Raw genomic sequence first — 14788 nt, 5'->3', positions numbered from 1 at the left:
ACATTACATTTGTTTTCTCTTTTTTCTGCTAACCATTTATTTCCCACTAGCTCCTTTAGTAGAAGTGGAGCAGGGATGGGAGACAACACTAATCCAACAGATTTTTTTTGTTGTTGCAACTCTGTCTTCCTTATTGACTGAGTGAATGTGGAGTGAGGGCCATTGGCTGCCAAGAAATATTGTTATTAATCTTCTTATTTGAATTTAAACAATAACATCAGAAGGATCTGTGATTTTGTTTATGGATTAAAAACAAACTCTCAGAAAGGACTGCAATGTAGCACAATGAATGTAACTAAAGCAACAGCCAAGCCCCAACCTATCATTATGACAGACTAAATTGACTCAAATCCCCACTCTAACAGCCTGGCAGAGAAAACACATACTCTTTTCTGGGTATAACTATTGTGCATCTGTCTCTACTGTTCTTTTACTGACATTGCCCAGCATTAAGAAAAAAATTACAAGATGGATGAAAAAGCTAAAAAAACATGAGCCATGATCAGAAGAAAATATAATCAATAGAAGCAGACTTAGAGATAGCCCAGGTGTTGGAATTATCCAATAGAGACTTTAAAGTACCTATAATAAAGAAGTTAAAGAATCCAATGGAAAAACATGCATGAACAGATGGAGAATTTCACTGGTGAGATGGAAATTATAAAATGAGCCAATGGAAATGCTTGATGAAAATCACAGTATCAGGGGTGTCTGGGTGCCTCAGCATCTGCCTTCAGCTCAGGTTGTGATCCCAGAGTCCCAGGATCAAGCCCCGCATCGGGCTCCCAGCTCAGTGGGGAGCCTGCTTCTCCCTCTTCCTCTCCCACTCCCACTGCTTGTGTTCCCTCTCTTGCTGTGTTTCTCTCTGTCAAATGAATAAATAAAGCCTTTAAAAAAAGAAAAGAAAAGAAAATCACAATATCAGGGTGAAGAATCCTTTCAATGTGCTTATTAAAAGAATGCATATATCAGAGGAAGTAGTGAATAACTTCAAAATAGGTCAAAAAAGATTATCCAAACTTATACACAGAAAGAGAAAAAATACAGTACCCAAGATCCATGGGACAATATCAATAAGTATCTAACATATGTGTAATTGGAGTCCCTGAAGGAGAAGAGAAAGAGAATCAGGCAGGAAAAAAGTATTCGTAGAGATAATGGCTGAAAATTTTCCTGAATCAATGAAATCATCAACTTATAGATCCAAGACCCCAAGCGGGATAAATACAAAGAAAAATACAGCGTAGACATGTCAGCATCAATATGATGAATATCAAAATGAAGAGAAAAATCTCAAAAGCAGTTACAGAAAAAGAAATATGAAGTACTGGGGAACCAACTTGACGTTTCACTGGAGAGAGCTGGAGCTGCATCCTCCTCCCCCACCCTGGCCCCACAGTTTCAGTTTTTCCACTAGGGTAAAGGGCACTGCCTCTGGATGGGTTAACAGGAAATAGAGCAAGTTCTGCGAGGCACTTCTTACAGTTTCTCCTCTGGATAAAAGGGAAGGTGTTTATAATAGTTTCATACATTTTAGTCTCTCAGGCACAGGCAACTCCTTGTATAAAATAGGGGAGAGAGGCACCAGGATGGCTCAGTTGGTTAAGCATCTGCCTTTGGCTCAGATCATGATCCCAGGATCCTGGAATCGAGTCATGCAGCAGGCTCCTTGTTCAGTGGACAGTCTGTTTCCTCTCTCTCTCTTTGCATCTCCCTCCCACCCCCAGCTTGTGCTCTCTCTCTCTCTCTCTCTCACTCACTCTCTCTCTATCACATAAATAAATACAATCTTTTTAAAAAAGTAAACTAAAATAGGAGAGAGCCAGAGACTAGAACTCTGGGTGTTAGGGATAAAGGTAGGAAAGAATCATATGGAGAACAACGGAGCCCCCCAAGCGGTCCTGCCTTTGCACTCCCCACCCTGGGCTGCGCCACCACTGACACCACAGGAGGCCTTCCTTTTCATCTTTTCCTGCGTGAGCCAGGAAGCTGATGTCCATACCCCTGACTTTCAGCAGGTTGGAGATTTGTGTATTAGGTCAGGTTCATGTATTGGATAGAACACCTACCACTTTTTTTTCCAGTTTTAAGATCCTATAAATCTCCTCCATAGTAGAAATTTTAAAAAAAGATTGCTTCTCTCTCTTGTGTTTAAACACTGTGCCTTGAACATTCCTCAACTGCTTATTTTTACACCTTCATTTGTTTCTTCATTCATTCACTCAACAAAATGTGTTTTGTGAGCCTAGTACATGCCAGTCATTTGCCTCTCTTTTTCTGTGTTCTCCAGAAGTCGGTTAGCAAAATGAGGGCAACTTCTGTGTTTCACTCATTTTTGTGTTTCCATGTTGCATGTGGTTGAGAAAGAAAAGGAGAGAAGAAGAGAGAGGGGAGGGAAAAGAAGGGGGAAGGGGGAGGTCATGGAAAGGAGGAGGGGGCGGGGAGGAAGCTGTTTTATAACAATTTACTTTAGGAAAGGGTCTGGGCTTGTCTCATTCTCCTGCCCCAATTTAAGATTTTTCTTTTTTAGCCAGTTCTTGAATCAACTGAAATTTGCTTACAATTGTTCCCTTAGCAACCAGCATCCTTTATGCTTTACTTTGGTTTAAAACTCAGAGTAACCAAAATCTCTGTTTATTTGAAACAGATTTCTAAACAGGCTTGCTTCCTTTACTAAAAACAAAAACAGATCATTAAAAAATTTTTAAATGGAAAGCTTCACAGTTTTTCAAATAAATTTTAAATGTATGTTTGATTTTTATTTTTTAGGTCTGGGGTTTTGGGGGGTGGGTATGTGGTTTTGGATAGAAGACTCCAGAGGAAACACTTCACAAGAAAAGAGGATTTAAATTTTTTAAAGCTGATTTAATTTTTTCTTTCTTTCCCAGAACCTATCAAAATTGCAGTGGGCAGCGTAAGATTAAATCACACGTTCTCCAGTCCTGGACCAGCACGTGAGGAGCATCAACCACCCTCTTGCACCTGTCAGGGTCCATGCAGCCCTCTCCAGCTCCAGCTACCTTGCTACAAGGTGCGTCTGCCACAGAGGCCTAGACATAATCCAGAGAAAGAAGAAGGGCTAGGCACATTGGCTTTTAGGAAATGAGGAAGTCCCTTAAAGAGCAGTGCCCAGGGTCAGGGCTCGATAAATATTTGTGCATAAGAATGAAGAATGAACCTGAAGGTTCTCTTCAAAACACGATTTTGTATAGTTGCACATCCAGAACTCTAAAAACAGCATTATAATGAAGCTTCAGGGCAAAATATGTCCTATTTATACATACATTTGATCAATGCTCACCATTGAGTTGTTTCTGCGATCTATCGTGAGAGCACATCTGTCCTAGATTCTGAGCCACTGGAGGCCAACAAGCTTGGCAGTCAGGCTCACTTACCAGAGCTACAAGCAGAAAGGGGCTTAGTGATGTGTTCAATGCCTCGGTCCAGTCTGATGCCATGTACCTCCAAGAGCTCTCACATCCTTTCATATACATTATCTCACTTGGTCCTCATGGCTAGTGTATAGGATTGGTGATATTACCAGTGAGGCCAAAGGAGTTAGGAAATTTCTTCCAAGTCATCCAGGTAGGATTTGAACCCAAGACTGGAAGACTTTGAAGCGTGATCATCTAACATAGGCTGCTCTCCCTCCCACTGCTCATCAAATGTCAGAAATGACAACAGACTGGCTGAAGCCAAAGGGCACAGAGCTTTGCGTAACTGTCCCACTTCTGTCTTCTCCTGAACCTGACTCTGAATTTTGTGCTCTCATGTTCTATTTCCAGAAGAGTGTGAACACACATACCAGTGTACACATTCCATGGTGCAGTCTGACTGGGGAGTCATGAATGGTGCTAACAAGAATTAGATGGCAATTGGGTGACTCAATGGAGCAACGATTTGTCGAACTATCAAGTCTCAGCCTCTCGGGGCAGAAGGCGCTGACCAGGTGTTCAGTCTGTGAGGCCCCCTGCAGTGGTCTTGCCAAGGAGGGTTTGGTCACTGCAGGGACAGGAACCCCAAGTCTGCTAACTCCATTGCACTGTGTGAAGTTCCTGCTTTGGGCTGGACTATGCCTGTGCTTGCCTGTGTGAGGGGTTCTTTGCTCCTTTGTCATGTTTTCTTCTGGCTGAGGAGACATGGCTGTTTCTAAGTGATGAAAACACATTTGGAATAAGCTTGAGGACCTAGCCTGTGTCACTGAGAAATGCTACCCTCTAAATTTAAAAGAACAAAGCATCCTTTTCAGACCAGACAAAACATTGGAAAGGGTTTTGTTTGTTTGGCTTTTTTCCCCCTAAAAGAACAAATTCTCAGCTGATAAAGCAGTATGAATATAGGTTTGGATGTGAGTCCCTGGCAACCCATGTGCACATGTGCAGAGTCTCCATCCCTCCCCACCCCATTTCCCCAAAAGCACCACAAAGAAGAATATATTTTTTACTTAATGTAAAGAAGAGTGACTATCATTCCAATAAATTCAAGTAGCATGCAAGCAGGATTTAGAATGGCAGAGCTGCCTAGTGACCCACCATTTCTGACACCTGTGGTAGACTTTTGGGATAACCAAACCTCACAGGCTCCCAGCCCCCTGGCCTGATGATCCCTACAAAAATCAGCTTCTACTGCTTCAACTCATTTTTCATTCACATTGCATTCATTCTCTCACCTCAGGATATGTCTCTTAAATCAACTGCGATGCTTATTTTCTCTCTGTAGCCCTCCCACCCTTGGGACCAGGGGAAAACACTTGGATAGAAGAATCCAGAATAAGTCACAGGTAAACTCCTCCATAGGCATAGCAGCTGTATTCTTGAGACAGGATGCTCATCTCAGGGCCACCCCAAATGTGAAAAAGAAAACAAAAAGCCATACAAAAACTTAAAAGGCAACTTACAGTGGATTTTGAAGTCCTTGTACTGTCTGTCTTCAATTGCTACCACGTACAAAGCTGCCCGGTCTGGAAACATAAGCCCTCCGGGTTTCTGTTGATGAATTGTGGGGAAATGGATCTCGTAATCTATTCACCTGACAAAGACATCACATTTTGAACTGCACATAGAGTCACCAGACAGGCACCCCCTTTGCCAGCATTTCTCATTCAGCAGACTGTCACCCTGGCCAGGGTTAGGGCTAGGATGGCAATGTTCAATTTTTATTTGGGAGAGGGGAGAATGTGAAGGACCTAGGTAGAGACCATAGGACAAATGAACTGGGGCAAAGGTAAGTTCAATGGGGAACAGTGAAAGGTGATAATGACCCTTTAGCTTGGATAAGCCAGAGACAGAAGCATGCTCAGCTCTCTGGCAGAGAAACAAGTCCTAAGTACCTGTTGACCAGAATAGATTTTTGTCTTGACAACAGAAAATGGGTGTTGATTATAACCAAAGAGGCCCAGGTTAGACCTACAGAAAAATGTGGCAGACATGCTGGACCTGGGTGCCATCATTCTGTCCTCTGAAGCAGATCTGGTTTAAGGAAAGGGGTCTGGAGGGAGTGACCTTCCAGCCCAAGCCCTCTCTGGAGTCCTCGTGTTCTTCCTAGACTGTCGGCCAGGAGCAGAGCAGCAGGACAGCCAGCAGACCAACAAGGGCACAGCATGCAGGACACTTACCAGCCACTTGTCCCTGGCAAAGATGACCGTGTTGAGCATTGACTCATAGAACAGACAGTAGCCCATCCACTCGCTGATGATGATGTCTACCTTCTCCACAGGCAGCTCCACCTCTTCCACTTTACCCTTAAATATGGTGATGACTGGAAAATAGGAACCCCACGGCCACACTTTGCAGGGACCCTAGCCTGGAACCACGAGCGCCCCACATCAGGGCCAGACCTACAGGTCTTAGCCCCGTTTTTTTTTTGTTTGTTTGTTTGTTTCCTAGCCTTGCTCTGATCCTGCTTTTAGAATGCAACATACCTCACCCTTAACCAAGCTACTTTTACACAGAGAACTGAAAACTACTTGCATGTTTTCTCCCTGAAATGTATGGGGCATTGACTATGTCCTGGCCCTGTGCCGAGCCTGTGATCCTTATCATGTCATCTTCCTAGTGACTCCATGAAGTAAGCACATTATTATTATTCTCCTTTAGAAGTGAGGCTTAGAGGGGTTCAACGGTGGATGCAGAAGTAGAGACTAAGTCTAATATGCTATGACTTTAACACCATGATCACAGTCTCCATCCCATTTTGGGCCACTATGATGGTTCAGATCCAAAGGGTAAGGATGTTCATGTCCAGGGCTCACCTCCCAGTAGGTTTGAGAGGAAGGCAACTTGGGGTCTTGACAAGAGCATGGGCTCTGTAGTCAGGGGTCTAAGTCCTGATTTTCTCATTATTAACTATATGACTGCACAGGTTACTTGACCTAACTGAACTCTGATTCCCCAGAAAACAACCAAGGAAAGTAGTATCTACTTAGTGGGTAGTTGAACTGATATGATGAAATAGCAAATGTTAAGTGCCAGATTCAGAGCCAGGGCTCGAGGGAAGGTAGACAACACCTGACCTTTCTCCCCTTCCTGACCAGTGATGGAGAGGTGAAAGGCATAAGGCCAGGACCACTCTCCTGCTCTTACTGACCTCTGCTCATGAGTCACTTCCTAGACCTTCCGATCCCTCCAGGGCAGGAGAAGCGTCTTAGCTGGGTTTCTGATCATCTGACACAGTCATACACATAATTTTGGAGTCTCTTTTTTGCATTTGTTGCTCTAAAGATCATAGCAAATACTATCTTAGATGATGTTATGAAATCGACAGGTGATGTATTGGTTGGCTGAATTCATCTGAACATTTCTGCTGAAAGGATACACATATTCATGCTCTGAATTCTCTTTCTGCACCATCTTCTGAAAAATCACACCGTGCCTGAGCTTTGCTGGGAAAATTGAACAATAGCTTGTACTCAGGAGTGAAAAAAAAAAACAAAAAACAAAAAACAAAAACATGTATACACAAAGAGAACACATCTGTCCTGAATCTGAGCTTCACGAAAATGAATTTGGATTAGAGGCTCCTGGATGACAAAGGGCAAACAAAACAAAACAAAAGGGTTTTGTTTCATGTCCTCACATTGGATAATGCAGGTGAGGAAGTGCCCATTAGCAGTCTCTAATGATGATTTTGCTCTCCAGTACCGGCGTTTAATCAAGTCTTAATCAGGTAAGTCCTGCTCCATAAGCAGTCAGACACTTTGCAGACGCACTTTGGTTCTGATCACTCTAGAGTGAGGCCAAGACTTGTGTGGCAACTACTTGTTGAGTGGTAAGATCAGGAAGGCCTAGCCTTCTCCAAAATTTCAGAAGGGCTGGGAGGAGTAGGTGTCAAAACTCTGCTCCTCTGGGGGTACTCCACAACCCAAGAGCCGGAAGAAAGCGGGCAGGGCCCCGGATGACTCGAGAGGATTCACAAGGGGACAAAGTAAGAGATCTTTGAAAATGCAAAGAGAATGCCTAACTTATTTCTCATCCTGAGAAAGAGCTGACAGATACACGCCTGCCCCACCTGCCTCGTTATTTGAGTGCAAAGCCTGGTTCGTCTTACTTTTGCAAATCTTTGTTGTTGAAGAATAACTGACATATCATAGTATATTAATTTCATGTGCACAACACGGTAATTTGACATTGCGTATGTAAATTGCAAACTGATCACCACGAAAAACCTCGTTACCATCCGTCACCATACAAACTTGGTACAAATTATTGACTTTATTTCTCATGTGGCACATTCCATCCCCATGACTTAGTTATTCTATAATTGGAAGTTTGTACCTCTTAAATGCCTTCACCCTTTCCCCACCACCCCCTACCCCTCCTCTGGCAACCAGCAGTCTGTTCTCTGTGTCTATGAGTCTGGGTTTGGTTTGGTTTTGTAGATTCTACTTCTTAATGAAATCATGCAGTCAGTATTTATTCTTTCTCTGACTTCTTTCACTTATTGTGATGCCCTCAAGGTGGACTCCTTTTCTTTTCTCTTTGCACATCCTTTGAAGGCTCTTCCCTACTATCTGCTTCTGTGTATGGGGCTATAGGTCTTCTCCATCTCCTACGTTAGATCATGATTTCCACGTGGCTCAGGTAGGTGTGTTCTCCTGCCTGTGGGGCCCCACAGCCACCACTCTGGATGCCTAGTACATGGTTCACCGGGGATCGTTCCATGGACAGGACTCCAGTAGGACTGCAAGAAGTAGAGATGGGCAAGGACTTATAGTCTAGTCTGACAGATGGGTATGTACAGAATATTCCTGGAGTGTCCCCAGCGTGAGTGCATGTTGTCCCTGTCCTCTGCGGTAGGGCTCTCTCCACTCACTGCTCTCTCTGGATCACTCTGGATGTGGTAGATGGCAGGCAGGTAGATAGATGAATGAGGGAGAGAAAGAGGGAGAGACACGGTGGGTCTTAGAAAGGCAGAAGGAATCAATTAACCCTATTTTTAAAAATTAGTCTGTGCTTCACTTCGTTTAATGTCACCCTTCTGCATCCAGACATTTCTGAGAGCAGGTGTAGCCCCGGCTTGGCTTGGCGAGTAGATGGGCCCTTTGTGAAAGGAAAAAGGCAGGTCTCCCCTCAGTCCCTTCATCCCCTTGTTTGGCTGTTTCTCTACAATGCTCTGTTTTCACAACCTTCTGCCAGTGTCCGAGAGCCAGACAACTTCTGTTCTTATTCCAGGTGACAATAAACCTTCATCAAGCATTTCCTCCCCTTTGGGACCTCCATTTCCTTATTGTGGGGGAAAAAAGGAAGGGAATTGAACCCAAACATCCCTAAGACGTTGGATTGTGCCAAAATGCTTTGCTTCTTCAGACACATATTAAGCATGCAAAAGGCATTCTGCAAAGTTTACTGGGAGAAGTAGCTGACACGGATAAAGAAACAGGGCCTGCAATGTCCAGTTTGACTCCAATTTGCATCAGTTCCTTGAGGCTAATTTTTTTTTTTAAGAGGCTATGTTGTTTTTATGGACCCAAATATAATTGAATCATCAGGGATGGTCTTTCTGTTTTCTGCAGTCACACCAGCAACCATTTAAACTCCCAGATTCAATGTCCCAGTCTGCAAAATGCTACCTCCTGTGGTGGGCTGTATGGCAACTAAATGGGGGGCTACTGGTCAGTGCAATGCAGTGGGTTGGCTCCAAGAACTTTGTGGGCAACTGAACCTTCTCCACGTCAATATTTTCAAGGGGGATCTTAGCCATTGATACTCGGGTTCTGAGCAGCTAAGGGCTGCAGAGCCCCACTCTCAATCTGGACCCCACATCACCAACCCGGTGTTAGTTCAAAGTTGCCCTGAGGTCCCTCTTTGAAGCTAGGTTCTTATTCCATAGAGATGATGGGAAGTTTGTTCCAACAACAGGACCATGGCTCATAAATTTTGGAGCGATTAATCATAACCAAGTGTACAACAGGGAGCAATGCACTCTAAACTCTAAATTGAGAGATTCTTCTGTAATGGCAAGTTCACCAATTAGACATCCAGATTTTTTTTTTTTTTTTGGATTTGTTTTCTTTTTATCTTGAGTGTTTACTACAGAGAGCCGGCCAAACTAACTCATGGTTATTTGTTTGACTTTTAAAAAAAATGCAAAACAAAACAATCAGGCCAGTCTGATGTCATCTGGGCTTCCAGCATGTCCATCAGAGTCAACTGACCCCACAGGTCCGAAGAGAGTGGTCTCCCCCATTTAGACTTTGTCCCCCAGAGCAGATCCTGTAGCACAGAGGAGTGGGCATGAGAGTATGAGCGTGAGGCGGGGGCACATCTTGAGGCTGCGGGGTCTCTCTGATGCCATCCCCACCACAGCACAGGCACTAGCCGCCCCCCAGCTGCCTTGCCATGTTGCTCACATGCCTATTTTGGGGACACCCACGCCAGTTGCCACACACCTTCCAAGGGCCTGACTCGCCTCCAGGCTATGATTTCCTCCTCTTAAGTTGTCGATTCTAGCCTCCTATTTCCAGGACCTAGCAGAACACTTGCCTCCTCACAAACATTCAGAAATCATGGCTGAATGAATGAATGGATGAATAAGCATTTTGAAAAAAAGGGTATTTGGGTTCAAAGACAAAAGATCCTCAAACCAGTCCTAATTAGTATAGTAAAAAAAATTACTAGCATTTGAATAGCAGCTTTGCAGAGTGATTTCACTTACATTATCTCCATAACCCTCACAGGAACCCGTGTGTTGGTTTTATTACTCCATCTGCCTAATGAGAAAGCTGGAGTTTAGAGAAAGCAAAAAGTAGAGCCAAAAAGCAAGGTCTATTGCATAACCTGGTACAAGTCTCCAGCCTCCCTGGGGCTCCCCTCCGTCATCTGCCAGTGGATATAATATCTGACTTATCTACCTCGTGGGATTGTTGTGGACACCAAGCAACTGCTTGGGAATGATGGGGGGAAAGAAATCACAGAAGGTCAAGGACTGGCTCGTCCTTCTCCTGCCGGCTGTCAGACTGGTTAGTAGAGTGAGGAGTGATAGGGCCCTCATGAGCCCATCAGGCCGGTGGAGGAGGAGCCCATTCATCTCCCTGGTACCAGCTCTTCCTTGGCATCCCAGGGTCCAAGTACATGGATAAACCTCTCTTAAAGGTCAGACCCAGCCCATTCTTGAGCCAGTTGTGGTGAGACAAAGATGACAACAATAATGTTATCCCCAATATCTGGTGCGACGTGGAATAAACCCTACAGCCAACAGACCCCATAACTGGACTGGCAGAGATTAGCCACAGGTGCTTTTAGCCTCAATATAGTAGAAACTTCAATATGGTACCCTCTTTCGTCCCCAGCTCCCCTTTCACCTGGGAACATAGGGCTTGAGCTCCTGCCTTCTCCCTGGTACATCATCTGACTGGCTTCACATCCTAGCCTGCTCTGGCTCCCTTGAGAACTGAGGACCTTGTCTGCTTAGCTAGAGCTCTGAAGTCCTGCTGGCTTTGGCCAGAGACCTTCCCTGCCCAGAGACCCTGCACAGCTGGACTAACAATCAGGCAACCAAAACCACATCAGGATGCACCCTTACCCAGGCTATCACCCACCAATTAGGACCCTTGGAACCTCACACATTGGCCACAGGCAGAAGACTGTATGGCTTGTCCATGTGGGGCAGGGATGAGGAAGGCAGTGCTACAGAAGAGGGTGGTTGAATCAATGCCAATGTAGAAGGCAGCAAAAACTCCCCTAGACTCCAGAACTCAGAAAATCATCCCAGGTGTCACTGTCTCTCACCATCCAGAGTTCACACGGGACAGGCACAACGTGTGTCCCATCTCAGGGAGCTGGCATGGGCCATCCCTCTGCTTGTCATATTTCTGTCCACTCAGCAGCTGGCCTCAAGGTCCACTGGGTCTGTGCCTCAGTGCCCTCCCTCTGGAAGCTTCCTCACTTCTGGTCCTGTGGTCAGGGTCTAACAGCCGGCTCCAGGAGCGGGGAAAATGTGTTTGCTGATGTCTGCAGTATAAGTAACTTCACTGTGGCTGATTCCTGCCCCCCCCCCCCCCACACCCCAGACGTCACCTGTGAATGGTGGGAAGAAAAGAGCAAGGCACTGTGAGCCATGTAAACCGGCCCCGGTATGCCATTATGACCCCTGCTTCGGAAGCAGGCAACCTGCTCTTCTAACGAACCCATCGTGTTTTGTTCTAAGACCCATCGCGATCTGTAATTCTACTGTGATGTCTGTTCGCTGGTGTCCATATGGGTCCTCTCCATGAGACGGTGAGCTGCACCAGAGCAGAGAGCCTGTCTGTCAGCTCTGCGACGGACCCCCAGAACCTGGCACAGAGTGTGGAGTGGGGCACAGCAATGCCTGAAGGACCGAGTGGGTGAAGACCAGCTCCCAGCTTAGGCTGCTTCATGAGCAGTTTAGAACGGAAGTAGCAATTGCCAGGAGTCACTAATACAGGTTCATTAAAAACAATTATATCTGATTATTCTCCTTTCTTCTTTGGACAGGGTTATTAGTCAAGTTAATAAATGAAATAAGAGTAACGCTAGCTAATATTTATTGGCTGCTTACTGCCCACGGGATACCGTCGTGTTTCACACAGCAGTGTGATAGTCGATACTGAACAACGGAGGCTCCCGGGGAAGGAGCCCTGATTTGTAGCATTTGCTGCTCTCTCGGGTGTCAATATTCCCATGGTGGCCAATTTCAAGCCAGCGGAGTAACTCCATCCACATCACAAATAGACTGAAAGTTTCACAGTTCACCCCCAGGAGCCTGTAAGAGCCTGTTTCGGCACACCACGGTTTTGCACAGTAACGTGGAATTGTCACGACGCCCCTAGGAGGTATGCTCCGCTATGGTTCCCATTTCACAGATAGGAAAACTGAGGCACAAAAAATAAGGGATCCAAGCTCACGGGCTGAGTGTGAACCAGGAAGCCTGGGTCCAGAGTCAATGCTCTTCACTGGCCCCCTCCCCATGCCTGCCGTGCCCCGTGTGGGCACTTCCTTGCGTCCGTGGCGTCCTCATGGATATGCCATGTTACTGTATGGTTCACCACTGATCCACCGCCACAGGCACTGATCAAGACCTGAAGGAAGACCAGCCTGCAGTTGCTTCTGTGCTTACCCCCAGGGCACCCACCCGATGTGCAGGAACAGCAAGCACAGAATGGTGACCCTGGAGAGCCAGGCCATTGGGAGTCCCTAGCAGTTGTAAGGAAGGTCCAAATCTACCAGCCTGAAGTCTGTGATGAATAAAAAGGGCGACTCTCCATTTGAATTCAAGACAAAAGTTAGAAGCCCTGGCCGTGTGGCCCCAGAGGAGAACAAGGGAGCACGGGCAAGATTGCGGGGCTGGGGGGGGGGGAGGATGCCCCCGAGAAGCAAATGCTTCTCCCAACCATGGCTCGCAGGTGGCTGGTGGCAAGTTCCCTGTCAGGGGCATCTCAAGGACTGTGTGACCGCAGTCACTGTGTGACCTCCCAGCCCCCAGGGCATGGGAGGAAACCTGCCACAACAGAGAAGGCAGGCAGCATCTAGGCAAGTCTTAGAGTGTTGGGCCAAGAAAGAGCAAAGTACCTGAAAGGACCCACACGTCATGCTTTTGGGGTGCCGACTCTGCAGGAAGCCCAGCACTGGGCACTCCATGAACATTATCTCGCATTCCCCAGGAACGCAGGCTGCGTGGAGACAGAGCTCCTCTCTGGGTGGCCAGTGAGGGGAAGGGACAAACAACCCTTCCTGGGATGTGACAGAGCTGGTGTCCATTGCCATTCTGCTGGGTTACATCATGCTCAGGCCTCTCTGTCCATGATACTCCTGCTTTAGGACATGCACAGGTAGGAAAAGAGAGAGAAGAGAAGGGATACTCTTTCTCCCTTTAGTTTTCTGAGAAATAAATTTCTGAGAACCATAAAATTTCATCAATCCCTGAGCACCTATGTCAACTTCCACAAACAGATCTCCCTTTTGAGGCATCTCGGCAGCCCATCAGCCTCGGTGGCAGGGAAATGGGGGCAATAATGCTTCTTCAGTTAGAGAGGAGCCTCCGAGCATGTGAGTGGGCCATGAGTGTGGCAGAAGGCACGTGAAGCTGCGTGACCACGGCAGGTGGCTTCGTGGAGGTGCGTGTCTCCACATGAATAAAGCCCACCGCAGGAGCTGCGTGGAGGTGGAGGCGGAGAGGGCCTGACTGATTCTGGGTAGCAGGTATTTTATGTCCTGTGTTGTTATTCATGTCTTTACACCTACACTCCTGAGCCCCACACAATTGGCTGTTGCAACATTTCAAAAGCATTTCCATGGAAGCATTCATAGAGTCGAGCTGTCCTTTTTCCAGTACACACGCCAAGGCTGAGCGAACAGGTGCCACACACGGGGCCCTGGGCGGCCTCCCCAGCTCAAGCTGCCTGTTGCTCTGTACCCAGGAAGGAAGCTGTGGGGAAAACGCTGCCTTGTAAAGGCCCCTGGCCCTGGAGTTCCCTCTTCCTCGGTACACTGGCTGGGAAGGGTAGGAATAGGTACAAGGCATGGGGGCAGGCTGTTTGCTGGGGGACAATGGCTTGTCCTCTTGGGCCTTTGCTCAGTAGCACGGGATCAAGGGTGAGCCACCAAAATATAGAGCATGGAATGATTCCCTCCTAAAGCCATAAGGTGAGACTAAGCAAAAAGAGGGATGTGTGGCTGCCATGATGGTTCCTTGGGGTGGGGGGCATGAGGGTGGCCCTGCACAGCACGTCAGAGCCCCAGGGAGGTAAGCAGGGCATCCCTATGAAGGAGTGGCCTGGGGGCGAGGGGGAAGTCCAGGGAGGTAAGGGGGTCTCTACACAAGAAGGGGCTTGGCTCAGGGGACTGGAGTCGAGCAGGGAGAGGAGAGGGCCCATGCAGACGACAGAGCCCAGCACCAGGGGACAGACATATCTACACAGAGCAGGAGGGGGTGACAGTGGGAGATGGTGCTCATACAGGGGGATTGGTTCAATAAGGAAACATAGTAGGATAGCGGGAGCCAGGTTTTTCACTGTCAGAGAACAGAACGTCCAACACAGGGAGGGAGGATGTTAGAGCACCTTGTGGTATGGGTTAGAGCCGGGGTATCGTGTGAACTCACACTTGACAGTATGCATAAATAGATTCAGAAACACACGTTATGCAAATGCCCATGTACACACACACACTACACACTCTACTTCTTTCCACTGAAGCAGCCTGGGGATATCAACACCCTAAAATCAATGAGCACACTTAGCCCCAGGTCCTAGTTTCTAAATGCCATTGTCCACTAAAGGGACTTCAAGGCCCCTTGGGAAAAATACAGATTCTAAAACAAAACCATTTAAAGT

The 14788-nt window shown here is 46.7% G+C and overlaps 1 protein-coding gene across 1 annotated transcript in view; it reads right to left on the bottom strand.

Annotated features, from left to right (window-relative positions):
* Positions 1-14788, bottom strand: part of PRMT8 (protein arginine methyltransferase 8) — a 100680-nt gene that overhangs the window by 18753 nt on the left and 67139 nt on the right. Inside the window, exons 5-6 of the mRNA XM_059184532.1 lie at positions 5615-5757; positions 4898-4985 (exon numbers count right to left, since the gene is read on the bottom strand). Coding sequence (XP_059040515.1) covers positions 4898-4985; positions 5615-5757 — 231 coding nt within the window. The remainder of the gene's footprint in view (positions 1-4897; positions 4986-5614; positions 5758-14788) is intronic.

The sequence above is a fragment of the Mustela lutreola genome, chromosome 8, assembly GCF_030435805.1.
Source record: "Mustela lutreola isolate mMusLut2 chromosome 8, mMusLut2.pri, whole genome shotgun sequence".
Classification (NCBI taxonomy): Eukaryota; Metazoa; Chordata; class Mammalia; order Carnivora; family Mustelidae; genus Mustela; species Mustela lutreola.
Note: the sequence above shows the minus strand (reverse complement) of the source record. Positions and strands in the feature narration are given on the sequence as shown.